The sequence below is a fragment of the Eublepharis macularius genome, chromosome 18 (assembly GCF_028583425.1).
Source record: "Eublepharis macularius isolate TG4126 chromosome 18, MPM_Emac_v1.0, whole genome shotgun sequence".
Lineage (NCBI taxonomy): Eukaryota > Metazoa > Chordata > Lepidosauria > Squamata > Eublepharidae > Eublepharis > Eublepharis macularius.
In genome coordinates this window covers 40,523,813-40,549,446 of record NC_072807.1, presented here as the reverse complement: position 1 = coordinate 40,549,446, position 25,634 = coordinate 40,523,813, and the positions used below count along the sequence as shown (strand labels likewise).

Below are 25,634 nucleotides of genomic sequence, written 5' to 3'. Positions count from 1 at the left end.
CAGTCTGGACAATCCCCCATTGAAGGCTAGCCATTCATTCTAGGCATAATGCAGGGAGGTGGGGGGCACCTGTGGCTGCCAGCTAGGCCACCCTCACTCCTCCACAGCAGCCTCCCGGCAAGGGTCCTCAGCCCCCTCCAAACAGGCACGCTCGCTGAGCTCCCCTAGCCCTCACCCACTTCCAGGGAGAGAGTCTGAAAAGAAGACCCGCAGCAGGACAGCTTCTACACAGAACAGCCCATCGGTACCCTCTTCTTAAGGGCCAGATGATACCCCCACTAGTCCACACCACACTTTGTACAGAGGGGACAACTCATGGAAGCCCAGGAGCAGTAATGGCCACCCCCACCCCCCTTAGAAGCCCTGGCCGGCTTGGCCTCCGAGCGCTCTTGGGGCCCTGGTTTGCCAGCTGCAGCCGCTGCCCCCTTGTGGCACCCCCTCCACACACACACACACACACCAGCAACTACTGAAAAAGGCAGGCGGGCATCCACTTTTTGTTATGTCTGGGCCAGCTGGGAGGCCTCGATGACGCCAGGGCATGGCCGGTAGACGCACCCCACCAGGCCCCCACAACAGGGGCACGGAGGGTGACCCTTCCAGCCTCTCTCCTCTGCCCCCTGGCCAGCCCGACCAGAGGGCTGGGAAGGGGTTGCGGCACTATTGCCAGCGAAGCAGCACAAGCCCCCCACCTGGCAAGAGCCCCCTCCTCCACTGAGCGTGTCCCCGCTGCGGCAAGGCACAGGCCCTCCTGCATCTTGTGCTTGATCGAACTAGGAGGACCGCCCCGCCCCACCACCACCCCAGCAGTTTCTCAATATTCTTGTATGCTTAAGAAAGGGCCCACGGGGTCCAGCTTAATATAAAATGATTTATTGTTTATGAAAACATTAAAAAACAAATTTGGAGCACTTTCAATAAAAAATTAACTGAAATTCTACTGCAATACCCAACGACTGTCATTTCAGCAGTACAACAGACAACATAACACTGGGGAGTGTAGGGGAGCAGGGTTTGGGGGAGAGCCAGACTGTGCACTCAATGAAGGGGGGGGGGTCACTTTTTCCTTTCCTTATAGAAAGCACAGGGTCAGAGTGTACAAGACGTGATACCAACTTCAACGGCACAACTTCCTTCTTTTCGGTTCAACAGTCAGTGCTTTTACTGCAAGTATCTGCAAATGCTTTACTTCATGAATTCCCATCATGAACAAACAATGCCAAAAGTGTTTGTTTTTTTTCCCAACACCAGCGCAATAAAAATAGAGAGAAAAAGAACATATTTAACAATAACTAAGCAGAATTAGTCAACGTAAAAAATGTAACTAACTGGTGATTCAGCTATGCTTGCCTGGTTAACGCAGAACCAGTTTCCAATACAGCGCCAGAGAGAGAGAGAGAGAGAGAGCAGTGGTTACAGAAGTCTACCTAGCACTGTACAAGGTAAGTCAAAGAACGCTCATGCACGGCGGGGTGATCCAGTATTAACACGGTGAGGCAAACAAAACATCTTTTTTTCCTGCTGTAATATTCTCAGGTAAGAGAACAAGAAATAGAAATATCTCATTGAGATCAATGCACAATTGCTACATAAGACAAATTTTACCTGTCATTTGGATGACATTTTGCCTTTTATAATGAAAACACATTAAAAAGTTTTCTGTAGTCATTTGTTTCCTTGTTTTCTCTTTCATGGGCGGGCCAGATTGGTTGCATTTATCCTAAGGAACGTGCCTACCACAGTTCAACGGAAGGGTCAACCCCTCTCCCAGGCCAGGGGGCTTGCCTGCCAAGTTCAAAATACTGTACAAATTCAGCCACAAAAAGCTGCTTCCAATTTTACCCCGAGAAGGTAAACAGGGCTGGCCCTGCCTGCTCTCTGGGGAGCCCGCTGAGCTCCGGGGCTCCCAGCACTCCAGCTGTCTCCACTGGGCCTTGCTTCATGCCAGAAGTGGGCCCACCAAGCTGCTTGCTGCAAGCCAGACCCCAGCGCCCCGAATGCTGCCCTAGCACCAAAAAGTTTGCATGGAAACAGTATTAACACCCCCAAAGAAAACAGTTCATCCAACCTGCTTGCAATTATCATGGCGGCCTGCTAATTAACCGAAGAGCAGCGGCCAGCTTAGGCCAAAAGGAACCAACGGGCATTTCAGAAGCGTGGGAGCCAACCTGGGCCAGGGGCCACGTCACAGACCATTTCCGGTCACAGAATCAAACTCTGCCTGTGCCTCCCGGCAGCGGAGAGGGTATGCCCCCCACTCCCTAAGCTCTGGATTTGGCAGTGACTGGTTGGACAGACTTCCCATGGAAGAAACGGCCCTCCAGCATGAGGTCTGCCCCATCTTCAGTGGTGGGTGCTCTGCCCATCCCCCGGCCCAGGAAGCTGACCCCCTGGGGGAGTCCCGTATGCTCAAACGGAGGCTGCTTGGCAGAGGCCCCCCCATCTCTGCCAGGGAAAGGCACTCTTAGGGGGGAGAACCTAGGCACTGCTCCCCTGCAGGGTCCGCTTTGGAAAAGGATGGGAATGCTCACCCCCAAGCCTCATCCCAGAAAGCAGACAAGGGCCGCTGCGGCCGGCTCCTGCTGAGGGGGGGAGGGTCTTCCCCTGCCTGACCCACTTAGGCATGCTCAGGAGAACAGCTGCTGCAAAAGGGAGCAGCACCAGCTTCCGCACCCCATCTCCTCCTCTCCTCAAGGTCGCCTGCCTTCTCTACACATCCCCACCACCCGCTCCCCCGGGCCTCGTCTCTCTCCACCCCCTTCTCTAAGCTCGGTGGAGCGGATTACGGCCCGGCATCATGGAGTCAGCTGCTGGCAACCTCAAACAAGCTGCCCGAGAGCCTTGATGCAAGTGCTTAGCATCCTGAGGCCTGGAGAGAGTGTGCAAGCAGGGGTCTGGCCCATTGCCTAGCGAGAGAGAGATGCTCCCCAGAAGCCGCCCCCCCCCTCACACCCCTACTGCTCTGGAGCCCCCCATTTCCAAAGCCTAGCAAGCCAGCATGCTAACCAGCGGCAGCCCCTGAAGAGACGAAGAGGCACGCAGTTGGCTGTGGAAGGCGCTGGCCCCGTTTTCTCAGGGTTGCAGATGAAAACAGGCGAGCCCTTGCCAAAGAGGAAGCAGTGCTGCCAGGCCACTGGCTGCCCCAGTCCCCAGCCTCCTCGCCTGTCTCACCAAAGCCAGGGTTGGAGCCAGTGTGCGTGTGCAGAGTTCGGTATGCAGATCTTGGCACAAGTAAGGCCACAAAGGGTTCGCTGCTGCTCTTTAACTCTCCCCTTCCCTGATAAAGGCACAGGGCAGGACCCCTTGGGAACCTCTCCTACACAAACCACCCACCCATTTCCACAAGGGCTGTCGAAGAGAGGACCCTCGCCCACCACGCCCGAGTTCGTCTTCTGCCGCGTCTGCAAAGCACCAGGCAGCTTCCGACTCTCCAAGGGAGACTTTCGCCTTCCTTTCCGAGCACTCCGCATCCCATCATAAAATAAAAACCTGCCCGCCACTCCGGAACAGACATGCATGGAAGGGAGTGCGGATTCTTACGTCTCTGGGGCTCACCATCAATTTTTTGCACCAGGGTATTAAAACCAAACATTTAAAAGCCTAAAAATATTTTTGAGATGCGCCTGTGTACACATGAAGAGCTAAAAAAGCTTCCTCTGCAATCCCCTTTGCCTTTTTTCCACTAAGGCTGTTCCTCCGCCCTTCGCTGGTCCTGCTACTGCTCCCGCCACCCCTTTAGCCCTTATTTGGAAAGTTAAACCGTAGCGGCAGCAGGTTCACCTCTCGTAGCCAAACTCCCTCGCAGCAGTTCTGCCCTTGCCCCAGGAGAAGCAGGTGCCACACCTCTCCGTGCAGCGATATGCACGCACAACTTCTCTAAAAGAACTCAAGACAGAGCAGACCACAGAGAGCCCACAAGGTCTTCCAGAAGCAGGAATTTGAAGGCCCCCATGGGGAGCGAGCGCTCTTTCCCACCAGGAAATGCTTCCCGCTTTGTTTCCTTGGTGAAACCTGCTCTGCCTGGGCCCCCAGGTCTGCCCCTCCAGCGTCCGGAGAAGGCCAGTACATGCTAAAGGCCTGAAGAGGCACCTGAGTCGATGGGCTGGGGAGTGGGGTGGGTGGGTGGGGGCTTGCTCGGAAAGGCCGAGGGTGACTGAAACGGAGGGCCCAGGGCAAGCAGCAGCGCCTGGCGGGTCCTGCCTCTTCTTGGCTAATTTAGGCTTGCTACACTGTGGCTGACCTTGAAGGCTATTTATTTAGGAATCGTTCTCTCTTTTGCCATAGCAAGGAATGCTAATAAAATTTAAAATCTAATACTGGTTTCTGAATAGGCCATCTCCTTCAGAAATGTCTTTAAAATTGACACAACTAGATTCCCTGCTGAAGAATAAAGCAGCTGGTATAGCAAGGGTTTTTTTTAAAAAATGCCACAACAAATTAATTGTAAATGTTTCTACTGCAGCAGGCACTTCCGTTAAGAGAAATACAAGGCGCCTGTCTTTAGGTACAGTGTGCTACATACATTTTGTAAAGAGTTAACCCAACATCTCCACCGCAGGGTGGTCCTTGGTCTCCATCCAATCAAAACCTGCCGAAGTAATCGAGTTAATTGATTCATTGCAGATCTGCTGGAACAAGGGGTCGTTCTTTAACTCTTCCAGTGTCGCTTCGTCATCCTGACCCTGCTGATGACCGGGGTCAAACAGCAGGTTGGTGTCCAAAGTGTTCAAATCGTTAATGCTGCCCGAGAGCTCAGAAGTCAACCTGATGTCGCTGGAAAAGACGGTGGCCACGTTGCTGAGGTCTGTCGCCACCTGGCTCACCAGCTGCTGGTTGGTTTGCAGGCCGTCCTCCCCCAAGAGGTCTTTGACGGTGCTGCTGAAGTCCAGGGGGGGCTCCTCCGCGCTCTCCGGTTGTGCTTGGGTCTCTCCAGAAGGGAACGCCATCGGATCCGCGCTGCTGCTGCTGCTGCTGCTTTTGGTGAGGTAACTCGGCGCCTGGAACTCAAAGACAGACGGGCTGGCGTTGAGCAGGGTCGGGGGGTTGGCACTCGGAAAACCAGCAGATGTTTCCAAAATCTGCGTCAGATTCATCCTTGCTGTGTAGTTGGAAGGCATATTATTCATTCCCAGGCCCCTCACTGCGTCATCATTCTCCGAGTCAAGTTTGTTGAGCAAGACGTTGATCATCTTTTTAGAATTCGTTTGTTTCTGAAGTGGCGGGAAAGCCGTCTGCATCATCACAGTCAAGGGGACCGACTGACTCCTCTGGGCCAGGGTATTGGCACTCGTGGCGTCCGCAGGGACGTTTGCAAAGGTGGTGTGGACCTCTGGGGCGACAGGGCTGCCAAAAGGGGCCACACTGGAGCGCGGCACGTTGGCAACGGGGCACACGGTGCTTCCGCTAAGGTTGCGCTGGCGATGGACAGCGGGACTCACACTCCGGCATCGGAAACCACTGTTGTGAGAGGAGCCGGTTCCTTTGCCATCAAGAGGAGCAGGGACGGCAAAGCCCTCTTGCTTGGTGCTGCCGATGGGGGAGACGGGGGTCACGCGGCCCAAGTGGGCGTCGTGGTGCCGGGACTGAGCCTGGTAGGACTGGCCGGGGACGGCAAAGGCATGAGGCTTCCTGAAACGGTCTTCCACCAGCTCTTGGTAGCTTGGGAGGATGCCGTGGCTCGAAACGGCGGGGTTGCTGACTCCCCCATAGCCAGCGTTCATCCATTCCAGTTTGGTTTTATCGGGGTGGGTTGCCATGGGCCGCTGCATGGGCTTTACAGGGCTGCTGGAAACGATGCTGGCGTCGTGGTAGGCCATGCTGGAGCTGATGGGTGTAAAGGCGAAGGGGTTCCTGCACTCCACGGGGCTGGGGGGGACGCTGCTGCTGCAATTGGAGTGGGGGGTGCCAATGGGCGTGTGCCGGCTGCTTCCTAGAGCGCTGTCGACGGGCGTCGTCTGAGCCATGCGGGAGCAGGGACTCTCCCTCGAGACGCCCTGGGACCCCGCGATAATTTCTGATGTAGGGGTGGGGGTGGGGGTGGGAGTGGGGGTGTGAACGGGAGTGCCACTGTTATGGAGGGCGTGGTAGAAGTGGGTGCTGCTCGGGTGCGAAGGCAGGGCAGCCCCCTGAGCCACGCTCGGATTTTGAAGGGCCATCCCGAGACAAGTGCCGTAGGGGTGAGAGCTGTTCAGGGACATCTGCTCCTCCATCAGCACCAACTCCTCCACAATGCTGTCCTGCGTGAGGTCATCGTCGAAGGAGAAGAAGCTCTCGCTGGACTGAGCGGCTGGGTCCTCCAGCACCCTGAGCTCCGGCTGCAGAGGCAACTGGCTCGAAGGCCGCGCTTGCAGCTGCTCCATGGACTCCTCCTGCGCCTGGCTTTGCAGTTGCTGGCCGTAGGCTGCCTGGGGCAGCCCCCCGAAGGACACCGGTTCCCAGGCAGACTTCTCCAAGTCCTCCACACCAGAGTGGCTGGCAAGCGCCAGGACGCTGAGATCCTCCTCCTCCTCCTCCTCCTCCTCCTGCTGCTCGCAGGCCACAGGGGCAAAGTCCGCATTTTTAACAAGTTGCTGCCACACGTCGGCACTGAAGCCGCCCTCAGGCTGAGCGCTCTTCTCCAGGATCAACACGTTGCCTTCCAACTTCACTTTGATGTCTGGCGACGAGGCTGCCAGCTGCTGCGCCAGAGCAAGTTCGTTGGCCATGACGGTGACGTCGGCCTCCAAGGGGACGTCTGCGGCCAGGCTGCTGGGCTCTGCCGCAGAACTGACCTGGATGGGGACCTTCCCGGGGACCTGCCCGAGAGCTGCAGGGCTGTCGCTCAGGGGCTGAGGCACTCCCCGCTGCACTTGCTTAGCACTGCTCCCTTGGGAGGCGGCGGCGGCTTCTGGGCCCACTGCAGGGACCTCCCCCACCAACTGTTTCTTGGCAGGTGGCAGCTGTGACTCTGGGAAAGGAGGTGCCACCCTCTTCCGGGGGCTTTGGGAGGACAGCTTGTCGCCGTCAGGAGAGGGGTTGACGCCCGTGCTAGAGCAGGTCTGAGATGCAGCAGCCAAGGGAGCCTGGATGCTGGCGCTCCCAGCAGAGGAAGGAGCCAGGCGGGATTCTGCCGCCTGGGCAAGGCTTTTCTGCCCTGCCTCTTCCACCCTCTGGTCACAACCCAGGATAGACGGTGCTTCTCCGACGCTCTCCTCACTCACAGCTTTCGGGGGAGGCTCTGCTGCGGCCCTCCTTGGCTGAGTGGCAGGCACGTTTGGGACTCCCTTCTCAGCCTTCGCGGAGTCCGGATGCTCTTGGCCCCGCGGCGGGTGGTCATCCAACGCGGCTTCCGGCTCCATCTTGACTTCAACTGAAGTGGTGGCGGCAGTGGAGCCTCCGCCACCGGCCCTGGCAACCGGAGACTGAAGCGACACAACAGACCCGCTCTTGATCTGTGGGACGCTCCTCAGCTCTTCTGCCCCTCCTGCGCTGCCAACCACGGAAGCCGTGTGCTTGATCGAGGCGCTGCTGGCGCCACTTGGGGCAAGAGAGATGGCTGTCATTTTCACCACGTTCATGTGCTGAGCAGGAACCACCGTCTTGATGGGGCTGCTGGTGAAGAGCACGGTCGTGGGCGATCGGATGGTGAGCGCGCTGGTGTTGGCTGGCTTAGGCAGGATCTGGGGGTACCGATGACGGGCAGAGCGGTCACCAACTGGGCTGGCGGGGACGTTCTGCGGAGTCTTTGGTGACTGCTTGACAGACTGCATGTGCTGTGTGACCACCTGGACGTTGAGCGGCAGGACCTTGCCATCCGAGGCGCTGACAGGGCTCGGAGAAGTCACCAACTGCCTGGTCCTTGGCACCTACATGTGGATGACAAGAACATTCCTGTGACAATGTATTGTCGAAGGCTTTCACGGCCGGAGAACGATGGTTGTTGGGGGTTTTCCGGGCTGTCTTGCCAAGACCACGGCAAGACAGCCCGGAAAACCCCCAACAACCATTCCTGTGACACTTCCTGGAAGCACAAAGAGAGACCCAGACAGATACCCCAGAGCGCGGAGAAAGGCGGCCCTCCCCTCCACACCATGCAGCCTTCCCCGCAGCTCCCAGCTCTGATTTACACAGACGCCCCCCGCCCCGCCCCAGCTGCTTCCAGTTTTTACCCTCCATCCTATCCGTATCATGTTCTGCACTGCAATTTCATCCCTCTCTTCTCCATATATCCTCAACTTATCTTTCTCTGACAGGTGCCCAGCACACCATTGCCCGCTTCCTCTTCCCCTGCTCTTTTTTAAATTCCCGGAGTGGCTCACTTACTCCATCCTGGCTTCTGCACTCCAAGCACCACAGGAACCTCTCTCCATAGAGCCTCCACCCAAGACCACCTCCCAGCCCAGGAGCCGATCTCTCCCTCGGTGGGCCTCGGTGTCGCCAAGGACAGCTCATTCTCTTCCGACCTGTCCAACCCTTGTGTCCACTTGCAAGTCATGAGAGGAAAGAGGTCACGACTGGCGATTCATTAACTGGTAGCCACTGACTGCAATAATCAGGTTCCATAAACAACTAGCTGAAAGCCCTCTGGAGAAGCTCTCTTTGGAAGGAGAGGGCATGTTCAGCATGGACCCCCTTTTGAATCTGGAGAACAGGCCGGAGCACGGTATTTATTGCTTGCGTGATGGTTTCAGAAGACTCGATAGTACCTTCACAGGGAAGTTAATGTACTTGAATTTCTTTTCAGTTTTTTTTTGTTTTTAAAGAAAACTCTCTTCTCCCGTGAGCAGGGGGGAAGGCACATCCAGGTGCCACCCAGCCTTCTGTCATGCAGCTGAGCAGGCCCTCCTAACCAAGGCAGGCATTTTTTATGGCGCACGTTAGGGATTGTGCGCTGTCCAACTGGAATGCTGAAACCAATTTGGGAGGAATGTGCAAGCATAACGGCCTGCCTTTCTTCAAACCGTTTTCAAAAGCACTTTCCAAGAGGCCTTTCAGTTTCCCACAACTAGATAGATACAGCACGCGCATTATTTCTGGGTCTCCTCCTGCACATGGAATCGCTCGTTCAGAGCGCCTCCCCTCTGGCCCCGCTCTTCTCCTTCAGCCCCCCGTCCTCAGAAGACCTGCTTGACCCCAGAACGGGGGCGCAGCACGGTGCTCACCCTTACCGTAATGGGGCTGGGGACAGCAGCCACCACAATCCCTATCGGCTGAGGAGACAGGATGGCGGGGCTCCCATTGGAGAGGCTGGCCACGCTGCTGCTGCCCACCACGCTGTCGGCCTTCTTGGCGGGGGCCTCTCCGGGCAGCGGCGACTGCAGCTTCTGCTCCTGCTGCTTCTTCTGGATCTTGCGCTGCAGCTGCTGCTTGGCGTCGATCGGGGAGGGCAGGGTCTTCACTTGCGGCTGGAAGGAGTTGCTCTCAGCAGTGGGAACAAAGGCAGATGGCTGGGGGAGCCCCTTAAGCCCTGGAAGGAAGAAGCAAGGCGCCCTCAGCACACGTGCTGTGGCCTGCTGCCCCCACGAGCCCTCGCTTCCCTTCCAGAGGCCGCGCCCGGCAAGCCTCCCCGACCTGAGACAGGCCCCGGCCCCTTGCTCTGCCCCCTGGGGCGCAACTTTCCATATCCAATGAATCCCTCCCTCCCATCAAACGTGTTCCCCTTTTGAGGGTGTCTCTTCCCACTAGTTTTGTCTCAAGACTCTCTCCCCACACAAGCCAGAGAAGCGGCCCAGCTCTCACCTGCCGGTGCAGCAGCCATCACCGTCAAAGCTGCCACGGATTTGGTGCCAATATAGTGGCTTTTGACCAGGAAACGGGCGAGATCCAAGACAGAATCGAAGGGCTGGCTCAGCACTTTCTGGGCCCACTCACAGACCAGTTGGCAGGCAGCCGACACCACCTCCTCGCCTGCCTTCTGCAGGTGCCCAGCGGGCTCTGCTCCTTCCAGCTGAAAGACAGGCCCACAAGGAGGGCGTGAGCAGCAGCCCCCCAGGACGCCAGCCGAGCCCCAGGACGCCGGCCCGGAGAACACACCGCCGCCCCAGGGAGACCCAGAGGGGGCCCGGCCCCTGCTTCAACAGCCTGACACGTCAAGGTGCGTCACGGATGTCAGCGGGGGGAGGGGTGGATGTGGGAGCACACACACCTGCCTGTCAGCAGCCCAACACTTCAGCATACACACAACCGGCCATCTCGGGCATCACTCGCTGGGCCTTTTCCTCCCAGAGAAACGCTCGTCTTACAAAACCCACCCTGCACAATGGCAGACGCTGAATCAGCAACCATTCACCCCATCGAAACCACTGCTCTGAGCCTTGACACAACCACCAAAATTAAGTTTATGCCACATCTAGTTCTAGGTCACTGTAAGGTGAAAACCTCCGAGTGTCAGCTCACCCTACAACTGGCAGATACAACGGACAATGGCCGCCGTGTTCATAAACCCTCCCAACTCCACAGTGAAAATGCACCAGCCAGAGTTTTGTCACGTGATGCCAGGAGGGCAAAGGAACGACAAGGGCCCAAGGCCCTGCGGGAGGCTGAGGGACGCCTGGAAGAGGCCCTGCGCTGTCCAAGGCGGCCTGAGCACACCGGGCCATCTCTGGCAATCCGGGGCTGCCCGCCGCCTCTCCCCACACAATACAAGGAGATTCTGCTTTCAAACCACAGCAACTCGACACCAATTGGTGCTACCATCAGGTCCCCCCAAACGGCTTTGGGCTGCACAATATTTCGCCACAAAACAAGCTCGGCCTGCAGGAGGACAATCTAAATGTCAAACAAGAGATGCCTGGGAAGAAAGGAAGGGATGCCCGAGGGAAGGCAGGCCAGGCCTCCTCCTCCCAGGGACGCTGAGCCATCATCCCACGACAGCGGCATCCTTGGCACGAGGCGGCTGGAGGGGGGGGGAGGCGGGGAGACAGGCGTTGGTGCGCATACTTTACCCCATCTCCAGTTTTATGGAAGTCAAGATTGGGGAGCGTCGGCATCTGTACAAAAGCTTTCTTCCGAAGACCGCTATAGCAATACGTGATTTAAAAAATTAAGGGAAACACATTTGCTACTCTTTGGTATTTTTGCTTAGTGCAAGACATTTGTGTGGACAGTGTGTTGTATGAACTTCCTTCGGCAGGATTAAAACTAACAGCACGGCTTGTCTGGCCAACACAGAACTCCCCAAAGAAGAAAAGCCGAAATCCCTCCTGCGCACCAACGGAGGGCTCCAGCATCGGTGCACGAGGAGTCCAAGTGGAGGACGGCTGCCAGCACCCGTTTCCCCAAAGGATATTTTGATTTGCCTCTTGTGCCCAAGCGGCGTGCCTTCATGTTGGGAAAGACGTTCTTCATGATCTTCCCAAAGTCAGCAGCACTGAGCGGGTGGTAGCCAAGATTGTCACAATAGCTCCTGAAAGGAAAGGAAAGGAAAGGAAAGGGAAGGGAAGGAGGACGGAAGGAGTAAGATGTCAGGACACTGGAACGGGGAGGCCCAGTCCGTTCGCTCGCGAGGCCAGCGAGACAGGCAGCGCCAGCACACGAGCTCCCTTCTACCCAATCAGACCCTGGGACTCTCAAGGTCGGCACTGCCCACCCGGACGGTCAGGGGCTCTCCAGGGTCTCAGACATCCTGGCGATTTGCAAGAGACCCTTCGAAGCAGACACTGACTCTTCGACAGGCTGTACCCACAACCGTGGCCCGGCACGCCCAGGCACCTCACCCTTTGCGCCACTTTGCTACCCTAACCCTTTTGCAGCCCAGCAGCAAGCGCGTGCTTCTTCCGGCCCGAGCCACTCCAGGATTTTGTTATCGAAGGCTTGTGCTGCAGTGGAATTGGATAGTCTAGGGGTGCTGCTGAACTCTTTTTGATTTTGCTACTACAGACTAACATGGCAAACTCCTTTGAACCTTTACACAAGCAAACTGATCCCCACACCAAAAGGAGCTGTCTGCATCTCCATATCAAAGGAGTTGTTTACATCCCCCCTCTCCTCCTTCCCCCCTTCCTCTATATTTGGCCAGTTTCCTTCTTCCCTCCATGCATCTGACGAAGAGAACGTGATTCCCGAAAGCTTATGCTACAATAAAATTGGTTAGTCTTAAAGGTGCTACTGGACTCTTTGATTTTGCTACTACAGACTAACACGGCTAACTCCTCTGGATCTACTCCAGGAAGTAGCGCCTATAAGACTAACAACATTTGTGGTAGGTATGAGCTTCTATGAATCACACCCTGCCACCAATTTTGTTAGTCTTATAGGTGCTACTGGACTCTTGCTCTTTTCTACTGCTACAGCCAGACCGACACGGCTACCCATCCTGACCCACTCCAGGAAGGTTGAGATGCAGGAGCCAGAAGGCCACGGGTGAAGAAGACAAGGGTCCACAGTGACACCTGCCCTCGCCCGTCGGACTGGCTGAAGCCACCAAGGCAGGCTGGGCAGCCAGGGCGCAGGTTCCCTCTTCCGAGCCCATCAGTCTGGAGGTCCCGCTTCAATTCAGGCTTCCAGCAGCGCCCCCCGCCCAAGGAAGCACTCACTTGTACTCATCGTACACCTCCTGCTTGGGGAGGGAAGTCTCCAGATGCTCCTCTAAGGTATTCCGGATCCAGGAGAAGGCGTGCATTTGTTGGGCGCGGCTGGACGACACAGACAGCTGATCACTGGGCAGGAGAGAAGAGGCTCCCGTCAGACCACAAGCTCTGCACCCCCAGCCCACCCGCAGAACGTCCTAGTCAGGCAGGCGGAAAGGCGGCTGGCCCACAGGCCTCGCCACCTGGACAGGCCACTGGCTATTCAAGCCGTGTGTATGCATTCGCAGAGCGCCAACACTTCCAGACAGGAGCCCTTGGAGAATCTGACGGGAGCATAAGGTCGCCTGGTTGCTGGGGGGAGGCGGGGGGGGGGGGCTGCTACTCCTTGTTGAAGCAAAAAGCCCCTCCTTCCTTCCCCATCGCAGGTCCAACTTACAGCCCTCACATCTCCAGCCCTTGCAGCCTGGCAGAGTCCAGAAAGGCCTGCAGGGATGAGCGCAACTGAGCAAGTGCGCCCGAGACCCAAAGCCCTGAAAGGCTCGAAGATGAGGCCTGGATGCACACACAACCCCAACCCCCCGTGGAAAGTCAGAGCCGCCACCTCCTCTGCGGCTGTGGGGCGTACCCAGGCAAACCACCCGGGACTTCCTTTGGCCGCACTGCAGGGCTCATCCCAGTCTCAGGGCAGGAAAGGAGCCCCCGAAGAGCTGCTGCAGCACAGTGGTGAAGTGGCTGGACTGTGAATCAGCCCTCTGCTGGTTCGACTCCCACTCCTGCCGTGAGCTCAGCAGGCCAACCTCTCCTCTCAGCCCAACCCCCACAGCTGCACTGTGGCGATAAGAACACTGACCTTGTGCCCCACTCCCGAGTGGGGCATGCCTCTGTCCAGAAGGGCGGTATACAAGCCCAGTTGCTCTTATTGTTGTTGTCGTTAAGGCCGAGGGAGGCCTCTGTACACAACTGAGGCCTCGGCAGGGTGAAGCTGTGCTGGTGAGCCCAGGAAGAAGAGCAGGCGAGGGCCCAAAGGGGTTTGGGGCAAGGCTGGCTCAGCGCTGGCACCTGGCATTGGGGCTCAGTAGCAAAAGGGACGGGGCTGCCAGGCCCTGCCCTTGCCATGCCCACCAGGAGGGCCCTGCAGGGGGAAGAAGAGATTCCCCTGGCAGGGCAGGTGCCCCTTCCTGCCTTCCCGCACCCAGATCCATGATCTGCTTGCTGCAAGAGTCCCAGTTATTGCCAGTGTTCGGCCCTCCCCATGCAGAATGACAGCACCCGCTTTATTCACTTCAGACAGTTCATGGCCACGCTCTCAACTGAGAAATGCCCAGTTGGGGGGAAATGCATTCCAGGAGACAGCGGAAACTATAAAACAGAGCAGCAGCCACGTAAAACACCCCAATCCAGCCACATCTATCAGGGACAGAAACAAGGCAAGCGGAGAAGAGCACCAGGAGAGCCAAGAGGGCAGCAACCTCCCAGAAGAGGAAGGCGCGAAGGGACAGGAAAGGCTGCAGGGAGGCCACGTTCCAACCTGGCGCTGGAGCCAGGCCCCGCCTGTGAAGACCGTGAGCATCACGCGAGCGTTCCAGGGCGGGCATACCTTCTCTCGCCATTGCTGGGGCCGGAAGGCAGCTGAAGGTAGAGGTAGAGTTTCTGTAAGTCTGTAAACTTCTCAACTTCTTGCTGAACAAAGAATGTCAGAAGAGGGCATGGTCACCGACTAGTATTGTCAGGAGTAGGAAAAACACACGTTTACACAGCAGATACAACTGGTAAGAAGAACTGGTAAGAATTTCACTGGGTGGGAATTACTTTTTATCTGAATTGAATGACTTGACCAACTGGAAGCAATGACCATAACTAACAAGCCTCGTCTAAGAAAGTTAATGCTTTAAAAATACCGAACTGGTCCACCGGCCGCATCTTTTTGGACTGATCAAATGCTCTAAATGAGCGGGCAGAGCTGACTTTCAAGGCCACAGCGGACAGCGGGGGGGTGGGGGGGGTGGGGCGGCATCTCGCCTGCCAGATGAAAAAAAGGGTTACCTGGTACCCCCCCACACACACCCAGTTTTCTGATGCTCTCTCATCACTGAGGCTTTGATCCTTTGCCACCTCCAGACCACGTTTTATTTTCTTTAATCTCACAAGGCAGATGTGTAACTACACATTTTTAGCAAACTGAAGCACAGTCAATAGATGGGAATCGACCCCTGCAGATCACTCGTGCGAATCTGCCACATTTTGCACAAGGCAGGGCGGGGAGGGGGGGGGACAGTCTCAAGGTGCATTCAGGAAGACCAAAGAACTTGCCCCTGATGGCTGGCTGGCTGGCCGGCCCACGGAAGAAAACACACATTTTGGTAAAACAAAGCAACCTATTTTCCCTTGTCAAAGCAGCACAACCAGAACGCCACACACGTATGGATGGACAGGCGGGCACAGCCCCCAAATGATTTCAAGCTCAACCGGAAGCACGGGTTGACTCAAATGGCATTCCAGAATTTATGTCCAAACCTTCAACCAGCTCTTTGGCCCAAATTCTAATCCCAAAGCAGTTTATGACATCTGCATCAGTATTATTGCAACTTACCACTTGAGACAAAAAGTAACATACATTTTAAAGCAGCCACAAAACACTAGCCCATAATCAAGAGAGGAAAACAGCAAGACACAACAGGCCCAAAACTGGAAAAATTGGGGAAGTGTTGGAAAAAACCTCCTATTTTTTAATGTTTGCTTTCAGAATGAATAAAATGCTTCTTGAGTCAGGGAATTTTCACACAGAATTTAAATATGAAAAAGGGTCATGTTTTTTCAACTGCTCCAATAGAAAAACTTGGAAATTCTGGGAAGCTCTGAAAAAGCTCTCCAACGAAATCCTTTCTGTTTTCAAGTGAGAAAACCTTTCTCTTACAAAGTATTTCTCTCGTTCCCTATGTACAGCATGAAAAAGTCCATGGAAGATTGAGAAATACGGGGGAGGGCAGTTCAAATAATGCACCTTCCTTTCGTTTACTACAGCATCTGTTTTATTTTTTCCTCCCCTCTAAGATGAAAAAAATCAAGATCTGTATGTTGTGGTAGCATAGGGTGTAATGGTTTGCAACTACTGTGACTCACAATTTTTCTTACAGAAAACAAAGATGTTTATTTTTGTTATGCTATGCTCTTATCTTATTTACCATGTTATTCAACCTCTATGTGAAGCCTTTGAGGAAAACTCAATCTTAGCTATGGAATTCGATTCCATCAGTATGTAGATGACTCCCAACTCTGCATCTCCCCAACCCAAAACGCTACAAGCAGCAGCAGATCTTGGGTTGCTGTCTGACAGCTACGCCGTAACCAAGCAAAGGGGCTCCTCTGACAACAGCGCAGTTAAAGGAAAAGGAACAAACCTGTCGGAGGACAGAGGACACTTTCACTCTCTCTAAGTATTTAATTATTTTTTTGTTTTGTGTTTGATTTATTTTTTGAAAAGTGCAGAAGCGCTAAAAGTGCTATGTGAGTGCAATAAATATTATAATACAATAAATAGAAATTAATATGCTATCAGAAATACCATATTACAAAACACCACCGGATGTATTGAATATGCTATTAAAGTCCTGACTTTATCTAGAGTGCCATGTTGCAGATCCAACTGGAGAAGAAATGTTTCAAAGTAGATGGTTGTTGTGGGTTTTCCGGGCTGTATTGCCGTGGTCTTGGCATCGTAGTTTCTGACGTTTTGCCAGACTTTACAGGTAACTTGACCCACGTTTTTTCACTGGTTTTTTCTTTCTTTTACAAAAAATACATACTCCAGGATTCTTCAAGATGGCAAATCTAATGATCGCTTCATAGTTGCTGGAGGGCGAAGCTTAACGGGCATCGGCAGCATTTATACCCCGTTCCGTAACAAAACTTTCTCAAAGGCTCACAAATTACTGCCATAGTGATTATTCCATCGTCAGCACACCAACTGGGTGGCATGAAGTTGTTCAGCAAAATGCTTGATTATTCTGCTAGTTTGTGAGCCTTTGAGAAAGTTTTATTACGGAACGGGGTATAAATGCTGCCGATGCCCGTAAGGCTTCACCCTCCAGCAACTACGAAGCAATCATTAGATTTGCCATCTTGAAGAATCCTGGAGTATGTATTTTTTGTAAAAGAAAGAAAAAAACACCAGTGAAAAAACGTGGGTCAAGTTGCTCACCTGTAAAGTCTACTTTGAAACATTTCTTCTCCAGCTGGATCTACAACATTGCAATCTAGATTAAATCAGGACTTTAATAGCATATTCAATACATCCAGTGGTGTTTTGTAATATGATTATTTCTGACAGCATATTAATTTCTATTTATTGTATTTATTGCACTCATATAGCACTTTTAGTGCTTCTGCACTTTTCAAAAAATAAATCAAACAAAACCAAAAAATTAATTAAATATTTAGAGAGAGTGAAAGTGTCCTCTATCCTCCGATAGGTTTGTTCCTTTTTCTTTAACCGCATCTGACAGCTACAGTCAAATGGCTGAAAGTAAACAAATTGAAACTGAACCCAGACAAGATGTAGGTGATGCTGACTGGGAAAGAAGAGATCTTGAAGGACGGGGTGCTCCCCACTTGCAATGGATTTAACCCTCGCAGACACAGTTAAGAGCTCAGGGGTTCTAGAGGATCCAGCACTATCGCTAGAAAAGCAAGTTAAGGCAGCTGTAAAAAAATGCTTTCTACAAACTCAATCTAACCTGGAAGATGCCCATGACATGGCTGATCTGGCCCCCTGGATCCACGCCATGGTAACATAGAAACTGGAATACTGTAATGCACTGTGCATAGGTCTCCCCTCTAAGTTAACTTGGAAACTCCAGTTGCTACAGCTCAGTTATTATCAGGAACTGGGAGGAGCATGAATGTTACTCCCATTTTGCAGTCACTCCAATGGCTGCCTATCAGCTTCTGGGCTCAATTCAAGGAACTGGCTGTTAAATACAAAACTCTTCAAAGCCTCGGTCTGGAGCATCGACGGAACTGCCTCTCCCGCTCTCATCCGAACAGGGCCTTCTGCAGGTGCCGCCTTACACGAAAACAAAATCAGAAGCTGCCTGAACACAGAGGGCATCCGCTGTGGTTCCTTATGGAGTGGCAATGCCTGGAGAGGTCAGGAGAGCTGCCACCCTCTTGGCTTTCTGCAAACTACGCAAAATCTGAATTATGCAAGAGGGCCTTTTACTCAACGAGGAGGGCTGTTCTGTACACGGCCTCAAAGAGGTGCTTCAGTAAAGGGACAGACCCCTTTACAGACTACTATTACGTGCTGTCTGCTGCTGCTAAGTCCAATCCTACTGGATAGTTTCCATGTTGTATAATATGTCAGTCCTACAACTGCTTATGCTCTGCTTTGCATTTCTTCAACTCTGTATTGGATTCCTGCTAGTTTTCAATCTTCGCAAATCTGCATTTATGTACCCTATTACATTGTTTATTGAAACTGACTGTACTGACTCACACTATGTAGTCCGCCTTTGGCCTCAGTGAGAAAGGTGGATTATAAATAACGCAAATAAATATTTTTAAATGCTATAACTATACCAAAGAGTATAAATGTATATGATAACTAAGTTACAAATTATGCATTTTATGTTGTTCAGTCAGTAACATTAGTTTAAGCTTTGATAGAAAAGTAAATATCGCAAGCATTTCAATTTTGCCCCAAATTTATGTTGTGTTCTGGGGGGAAAGGGGAGGCCGTACCTTGCCTTTCAAGCTGAGGGTAATTTTTCAAAAGCAGCCAGCATTTTCAAGACTGAGGAAGTCTACAGTTCCGGGGCTCCGTGCAATTTTCATCCCTTCCCACAATCCACACTGAGGGTTACAACAAACAGCACTGCCGTTGCACTTACCAAAATGCAGTCCACTTTCGATTGTACGGTTTTGCTAGAGAGAAGGAAAAAGAAAATTCAAGATCCAGGCACAGGTTTGTTACTTAACAACATGCACAGAAGAATCTCTGCCAATGAAAAAGAGAAGCAGGGGAACTCTTCTCGGTCAGCAACCGCCAAGGCACCCAGAGTGTCTTAAGAGAAACCCCTTTCGTGAAGGAGATGCCGCCAAACGCCGTTTCCTGGGCAAACGGAACAGTTATGCCATCTCCTACTGCAAGGAGGCACCTTTTCTGAGCAGCACCAACCACCTGTTCGTCCAGAACCAGAGGAGTTCTCTCTCTCCCTGGCTGAAATAAGATCTGGGTGCTTTCCCGTGGCTGAGAACCACTGCTGAGGCAGACATTCATCTGCCAGCTCGCAGTTTTTGCACGCAGCACACAGCCAGACCGAGGGAGCGGACAACCGAAGAAGCTCCCGTTCACTGCCACCTCCCCACTCCAGCCCAATTCCCTGTTACACTTCCAGGCACCTTAATTAAACTAGCAAAGGACTCGTGATTATAAACAAACGGCTTTTCCCGGGAGGATGGGGGGGTGCGGCACGGAAGAGGCACGGCAGCTTCTAAGCACGCCTGCTTGCAGTCCCTCCTGGCCATGTGAGCTGGACACGGAAGGCAGCAGGCAGACCTGCCTGCCTGCTGCCACATGACCAACACCATAGCAATGAAAAACTTCCTTCCTTCAGCTTCTTCCTTGATGCTGTCACGGCCCACGGTCTGTTCAAAGACCCGGCACCGCACAGCGGCCAGAGGAGCTGAAGGGCTGTCAAAAGAACAGGCCGAATCAGACCCTCTACGGCAGGGCCACTGACGGGACCCGCCGTTAATGACGGCTTCTCAAGGGACAGGACAGAGAGGCCTGACTTTCGAGCCCTGCCCAGCCGTGAAGCTGGCTGGGGGCACCTCAGGCTGGCTTCTGCCACGTGCCCCGCCCTGAGCTCCTTGGAGGAAGGGCAGCACGCGCCTGTGGGAGCTCTGATAAGCAGCTGGCCCTCCCTCCCTGCCAGCACGGACTTATCCGTAGCCCCAAGTCTGGGAGAATCACACACCAAACACCGCCACGTTATGAATGGTCCCGGGCCTGAGCCCGTGGCTCAGGTAGGCCTTACGGAATCCTGTCAGGTAGCCAACCTATCCACAAAGCGCGTTCCCAACTACAACAACCAGAATGCACACCTGGAGACCTGGAAGCCGAGCTCTTGGCAAAAAACTAGCAGGACGGATGCCCAAGACGCCGGGGGAGGGCGGAGAGGACCGCTCAGCCCCTCCACGGAGAACAGGCAGGACGCAGGGTGCTGCTTAGGGCCTGCTGGGGGAGCCTCATCAGTGACCCCCGGGCAGATGGGGGCCACCTACTCCCTGGGGGCTTCCCTGCTCCAAGTTCCACAGCACTCTTCCCTTCCCATTTTGTTCATTTTTCTCAGTGAAAAACTGGAAATTGTAGGGAGCTCTGGAGAGAAAAAACTCTACAAAATATTTTCTCTTTTGGAATGAGTGGAGTGCTTTTAAAGAGGAGGCTTCACTCACTTAAAATGTGTCATATGAAGGTTACATGAGACAATGTAAGCCCTGTGTATATTGTAGAAAAATACAGTACAAATATACAGTACATATTCAAGGCCATATTCCTTGTTGAGTGCGTTCTGATTTTCTCTGTGTTCACGATGCCGTAACGCATATAATGGCAGCACCCTGCTGAAGAGTCCAGGGACTTCCCACGTTCTAAAGTTGAACTCGCCATCCCAATATGCTGCGAGCCCCATTTTGACAGCCCAAGACCATTTCTTTTTTCCTTAGTGCAAAATGAGAGTTTTCTATTTTCAAGACACACACCCCGCGCTGCAGCAGCAATTCCCAGCAGGCGGCTCATGCTCAGCCAATCCTACTTACGGAGAGCGAAGCCTCGAGGGAGTCCGGCTCCAGACAGAGGGAGGCGCCCCTGTGCTCTCCCAGCTGGGCTCCCTCTGGGGGGCCGGGGGGGGGGGCCAGTGGGCAGCAGCAGGGCGGGGGCGGGGCGGGGGCTGTCTCTTCCATCAGGACCAACGCAGGAGAGTCGCCTGCTGTCTCCTGCCCCTGTGCACAGTTTGGCTACATGAGCACACAGGGGAGCTGCAAGAAGCTCCAAATCGAGTCCCACAGGTCAAGAACATCAGAGATGCCGTCCCAGCCCCAGCCCACGGTGATAAGAGCGCCGAAATGATCTGAGCCCTCCACGCCCACATATGCTGCAGCTGAACAAGCACCCTCGTCTGGAGACAAAGTGATTAGCACAAGAGGTTTAAGGAATCTAGAACAAAACCCAGAAACACGGAGATTCAGTACCAAAAGCACAACAAAGGCCAGGCAAGTCATCCGGACTCGTAACGCACAAGAGGGGTCCCAGCGCCCCCGGGCTTCCCGTACCACTCACAACCCAACACCTCCCCTTCAAAGCATGCCTGTGTATGTGTGCGCACTGCCCCCCCCCCTTTTTCTAAAAAATACTGCATGGTATCCGGATGAGAAAAAAACCCTGACACCACCAGGGGGGAAAATCCAGTCATTCCAATTCAAGCAATACTTACTTTGCAGCCATCAAGCGCTCGATGTTAAGGCTGCCACCCAGGCCGCACACCCTTAACTGAAGGGCAGCCTCACCCAATTCCGCAGGGTTTACTTCCAACTAAAAGTTCCCCTTGTGCGAGCAGAGCAAGAGCAACACCCACGGAGGGACTGCACGGGGCTTCAGAGTTCCAAGGCTCCTGCTCGCCGGAGAAGGAAGCTGCCTTGGTCCAGGGAAGGAAACTCTTCGGACAAACTCGCTGCTCAGGTGCACTCCCAGGCACAACATCTCCCAAAGCAGCACACCCTAAGGAAGCCCACTGGGAAGGAAGTTCAACTGAAATCCATGAGGCCGACTTCTACATAAGCGACTGTAACCCAGCACATGGTAAAGCCTATGCGCGCGCATGCGTGCACAACCTCCCCAGCAGAAACTCGGAGCTGATTGTGGCACCAAATGCAAGTTTCACTCACTGACACTTGCCCGATACACTTGCAGCTGAAGAAGTGAGCTGTGGCTCACGAAAGTTCCTACTCTGCCACCAACGTTGTTAGTCTTATGGGTGCTCCTGGGCTCTTGCTCTTCTCTAGTGCGACAGGCAGAGGAACACAGCGACCTGTCTTGACTTGCCTGAAGAGGAGCACCACAGTTCAAGGCCAATTGCCCCACAGGCTGCCAGCCAGCCAGCCAGCGAGGCCGGCCTCGACAGATGCTCTGAGGACAAAAGCAGCTGGGCTGCCGCTCTGCTCAGCTTCATTTCCCTTGCCTGTTCTGAGGCAGCCGGTCCACTTGTGAATTATTATCGTTGTTGCTGTTGTTGTTCTATTAGAGCTCTTATATGGCACTTGTCAGAAGGCAAAGTGCTTCCCACAGATTCTCTCAGCAATGCCTGCAAATTTCCCCAGCACTGAAGGGGGCAAGTGCTGGGCTGCCCATGTCCCAGGCAGGAGCGAAGGGCTCTCCGAGCACACATGGAGAGCCCGAACCAGTGAAACAGAACTCAGGGGCAAGCCCCATTGAGATCAAAGGCACACGTGGGGTGGCCTCTCTCTCTCTCTTTCTGAACTAATCCTGAAGGGCTGCGTTCACTTAGCCCTCAATGTGAAAAGGGGGAAGGGGGAGACAGGTAAGGCACAAGAGCACAGAAGAACGACGTCTTACAGAAGGCTGCACATGTGCCAAAAGAGCAGGCCGCCACATCTCAAGCCTGAGCTAAGCAGCAGGAGACCCACCGGCCAGCTTTGGGAGGAACCAGCTCTGGGCTGGGGGAGGGGGGCAAAGGCCTAGCATCCCAAATAATTTGTGTGCATTTGCTATGTGCTTTCAGGAGGCCTCCTATTCAGATGCAAATACTACATGTGGAGACTGTGCCAGTTTGGAACGCCCATCACACACTATTTGTGCCAACACAGGCTGCCATCTTGGACATTTGGAAGCAAGGTGAGTGAACTTACTGGCAATTTCCACCTGCTTAAAATACTTTTACTCACACGAAGAACACGGAAGCAATTTTCGGGCATTCAGTTCTTTGCAGATCCTTAAAGCTGTGAACACAAATTAGAAGCCTGCAGTGTGTTTCTGAAAGCCCTCAGCACACTGGAGGCTGCAGGTGTCACCCGTGAATAAGCGAAACCTTATCCAATGCCGTTTTTAAAGATCTCCCCAGTCGCTAATGGACTGTTCAATTTTTGTCAAGCGAATCAACAAAACAATTAACGGATAGCTAAAGGAATAAATTTTTTGCGCTGTAAAGGGCCAACTCTGCCCCCCACCCCGTCAGCTCTGCTAGATTTCCAAGCGGCACGTTTTTGAAGCAGAAGGCGGAAAATGAAGTTTGCTAGTCAACTAAAGCGGTAGGTGACCGGACACCCGTTAAGCGGGGAGGCCACATTTTCGCCGCCCAGGCTGACAAGCGAGCGCCAAGGGCTCTTTGGTGGAGGCTTCTTGGGCTCTGGAATATGACTGGAGCAGGAACGGAGAAGTGGGATTATGGCCACCTTCGTCCCAGCGGGGGGGGGGGCGGGGCAGCGCCTGTCGGGGGGGGGGCCCAGAGGGCAGCCTGCCACTTCCTCCCAGGCCGGACAATTCAGCGCTGGCATCGGTTTAATCCAGGCAGGCGATTAATCGGCAGGCTCCCAACAGCAGCAGGCGCAGCTCGGGGCACACGCAAACCCAGACGGCACCCGGCACTCGCCCGCCCAGGGCAGTTTTGGGAGGGCCGGCCGGAGCCAGCAGCCCCACGAGCGCCGGGCCCTCCGGAGGTCTCCTCCCGCGGCGCTGCTCGGGACGGGGAGGGGGCCTTCTGGGCCTCGCCCCCCGGGAACGGAGGGGCGGCCCTCGGCTGGCTTCTCCTGCCCTTCCGCCAAGGCGCTCCGAGGCACAAATCCGCCCCAGGCGCACAGGCAGGAGCCCGGCGCCATCCCCGGAGGGGCACCTGCCAGGCCAGGCGTGCCCCCCCCCGGCCGGGGCGCCTGAGCCGGCCGCTCGCAGGGCCACCCCGGGCCGCAGAGAGGGCGCCGGCGGCGATCGGGGGGCCCAGCCCGGAGCCCTGCCCCCTGGGGCGCTCCCGGGCGGGCCTGCTCCTGCGGCCTTCTCCGCGGGCTGCTCGGGGCCCCTCCGCGGGCACGGCGACCTGGGCCTAACCCCCGCCCGCCCGGGAGAAGCGCGGCGCAGGAGCCATCTTGACTCCCCGCCCGCCCTGGCCACCGGCGCCCCAGGCCCGGCATCTGGCGCGCCGCGGCCGGAAGGGGCCGGCCCGAGACAAAGGCACGCAGGCCGGCCGCCATCCCGGGGAACAGCCCCGCCGGCCCGGCCCGGCCCGGCCCGGCCCCCCTCGGCCCCGCGGCGTGCCAGGCGGCTCTGCGCCCCCGGGGCCAGGCCAGGCGGAGCCGAGCAGGCGGCAGCAGCTCCTGGCCTGGCGCGGCGGGGAGGGACGGGACGGGACGGGACGGGGCGCACATGGCAGCCTGGCCCCTGCGCACGCAGAGCGCCCCGCATGCCGCGGCCCCCCAGGCGGGCGATCGGGGGCCGGGCCCGGACTCCGGCGGCTGTAAACAAGCCCGGGCTGCGCAGCGCCCCCTCCCTCCGCAGCCCGAGTCAACATGCGGCAGCCACGCGCGGCCCCGCGGCCGGGAACGCTCCTGCGCCCTCGCCCGCTTTTGTGTCTCCCGCCCGCGCCCCGCGCCCGCCGCGCCGCCGGCCTCACCAGATGGAGCTGCGGATCTTGTGCTGCAGCGCGCTGGCCTCGCTGGCCTGCAGGCCGGGCACCAGGGCAGGCAGGGCCGCCGCCGGGCCGGGGGCGCCGGGGGGCTCCGGCGGCGGCGGCTGGTCGGCCATGGCTGCGCAGGGAGGGCGCGCCTGGCGCGGGAGGCGGCGAGGGCGCGGCGCGGCGCGGCGGGGACCGGGCTAGGCCTCCTCCTCGCCCGCCGCCGGGCGCGCCTGCCGGCCGCGGGGGCTCATCGCTCGCCCCGCCGGAGCCCGGCCGCAGCAGCAGCAGCAGCACCGGCTACGCCCCGCGCCCGGCCAGGCGCATCGCTGAGAGCCGCGGGCACCCCGCGCCGCCGCCGCCGCCTCCTCCTGCTCCGCCTGGCTGGCTGCTGGCTCGGCCGGCCGGGAGCCGTGGCGCGCGCACGCTCAGTCTGGGCGCCCGCCCCGGCGCTGTCGTCGCGGGCGGGCGGGCGGGCGGGCGGGTGGCGGCGGCGGCGAGCGGCCCCGGCGCCAAAGAGGGCGCGCGTGCACGGGCGGGCGCTGCCGCGGACTGGGCGGCGAGGGGGAGGGGCGAGCGGCGCGCCTGGCGGGTACACTGCCGGCCGCCCTGGAGGCTCCACGCCCGCCGGCAGGGCAGGGGCTTGGGGGGGGGGCCTCTGCGGCAGGGGGAGGTCCGCAGAGCCCGGGGCACGAGCGCGGGCGGCGGCGGGAGAAGAGGCCCCAGTCGGCCCCGGCTGCCCCTCGGCCGGCCTGCCCCCTGTCCCGCTCCTGGCCCCCGCCCGGCCCCTCGGAGAAGAGCTGCCCGTGCCCGCGGCTGGCCCGGCGCGGCACCTGCGGGGGCTGGCACGGGCGGGCGTGACCCCTGGAGAGAAGAGGCCGAGCCGCAGGCCGCCCCGGTGCGAGGGGAAAGGCGGCTTCGCAGCAGCAGCAGCAGCAGCTTGCTCTTCGGCCCCCTTTCCCAGTTGTGGCTCTGCAGCCGCTCAGGGCGCACAAGCCCAACTCCAGGCGACTCCTGAACCCGCGGAAGTCAGGGAGGGAGCCAAGGCCCGGAACCGCCAGGGCACCTGCGAGTCCACCCAGCCAGGGAGGCCGCAGAGCAGCCGCCCTCCAGCCCCTGCTCAAAGCCTGCCCTGCAGGGCTTCCCCTGGCGGGTTCTGTCTGCACACCAGGGCCGTGCCCAACTGTCCACCACGCACACACACACGCTGAAGCCTGCTGCAGCAGATGCCGACAAGTCACCCCAGCTGCAGGCAGCCCGTTCCTTGGGGCCCACCTGCCGCCGGAGCGTCCCTGGCCGCAGCCCTCACGCCCAGGGTCTGTGCTGGCCTGCAAGCAGGCAGGGTGTGGGACTTGAGGGCACAGGTGGGTTGGATGCCCACTGGAGTCTTTCAGCTTCTCACAAAGAATCCTGGGGATTGTAGTTTAGCAAGGCGCTGAAGTTCTCCACTAGG

General features: G+C 56.2%; 1 protein-coding gene across 2 annotated transcripts; it reads right to left on the bottom strand.

Annotated features, from left to right (window-relative positions):
* Positions 1 to 680: 680 nt before the first annotated feature.
* Positions 681 to 24,425, bottom strand: RFX7 (regulatory factor X7). Of its 2 annotated transcripts, XM_055002200.1 has the most exons (9): positions 24,182 to 24,425; positions 18,395 to 18,428; positions 14,104 to 14,186; positions 12,513 to 12,635; positions 11,267 to 11,383; positions 10,923 to 11,007; positions 9,718 to 9,925; positions 9,147 to 9,445; positions 681 to 7,844 (listed from the first exon to the last, which is right to left on the bottom strand). In XM_055002200.1, exons 1-9 carry the CDS (start codon positions 24,310 to 24,312, stop codon positions 4,536 to 4,538), a joined length of 4,389 nt encoding a protein of 1,462 aa, XP_054858175.1. In that variant the 5' UTR covers positions 24,313 to 24,425; the 3' UTR covers positions 681 to 4,535. The 2 variants fall into 2 exon arrangements, with proteins under 2 accessions (XP_054858175.1, XP_054858176.1); XM_055002201.1 differs by lacking the exons at positions 10,923 to 11,007; positions 11,267 to 11,383; positions 12,513 to 12,635; ... (1 more) ...; positions 18,395 to 18,428; positions 24,182 to 24,425 and adding an exon at positions 10,124 to 10,191.
* Positions 24,426 to 25,634: the final 1,209 nt, after the last annotated feature.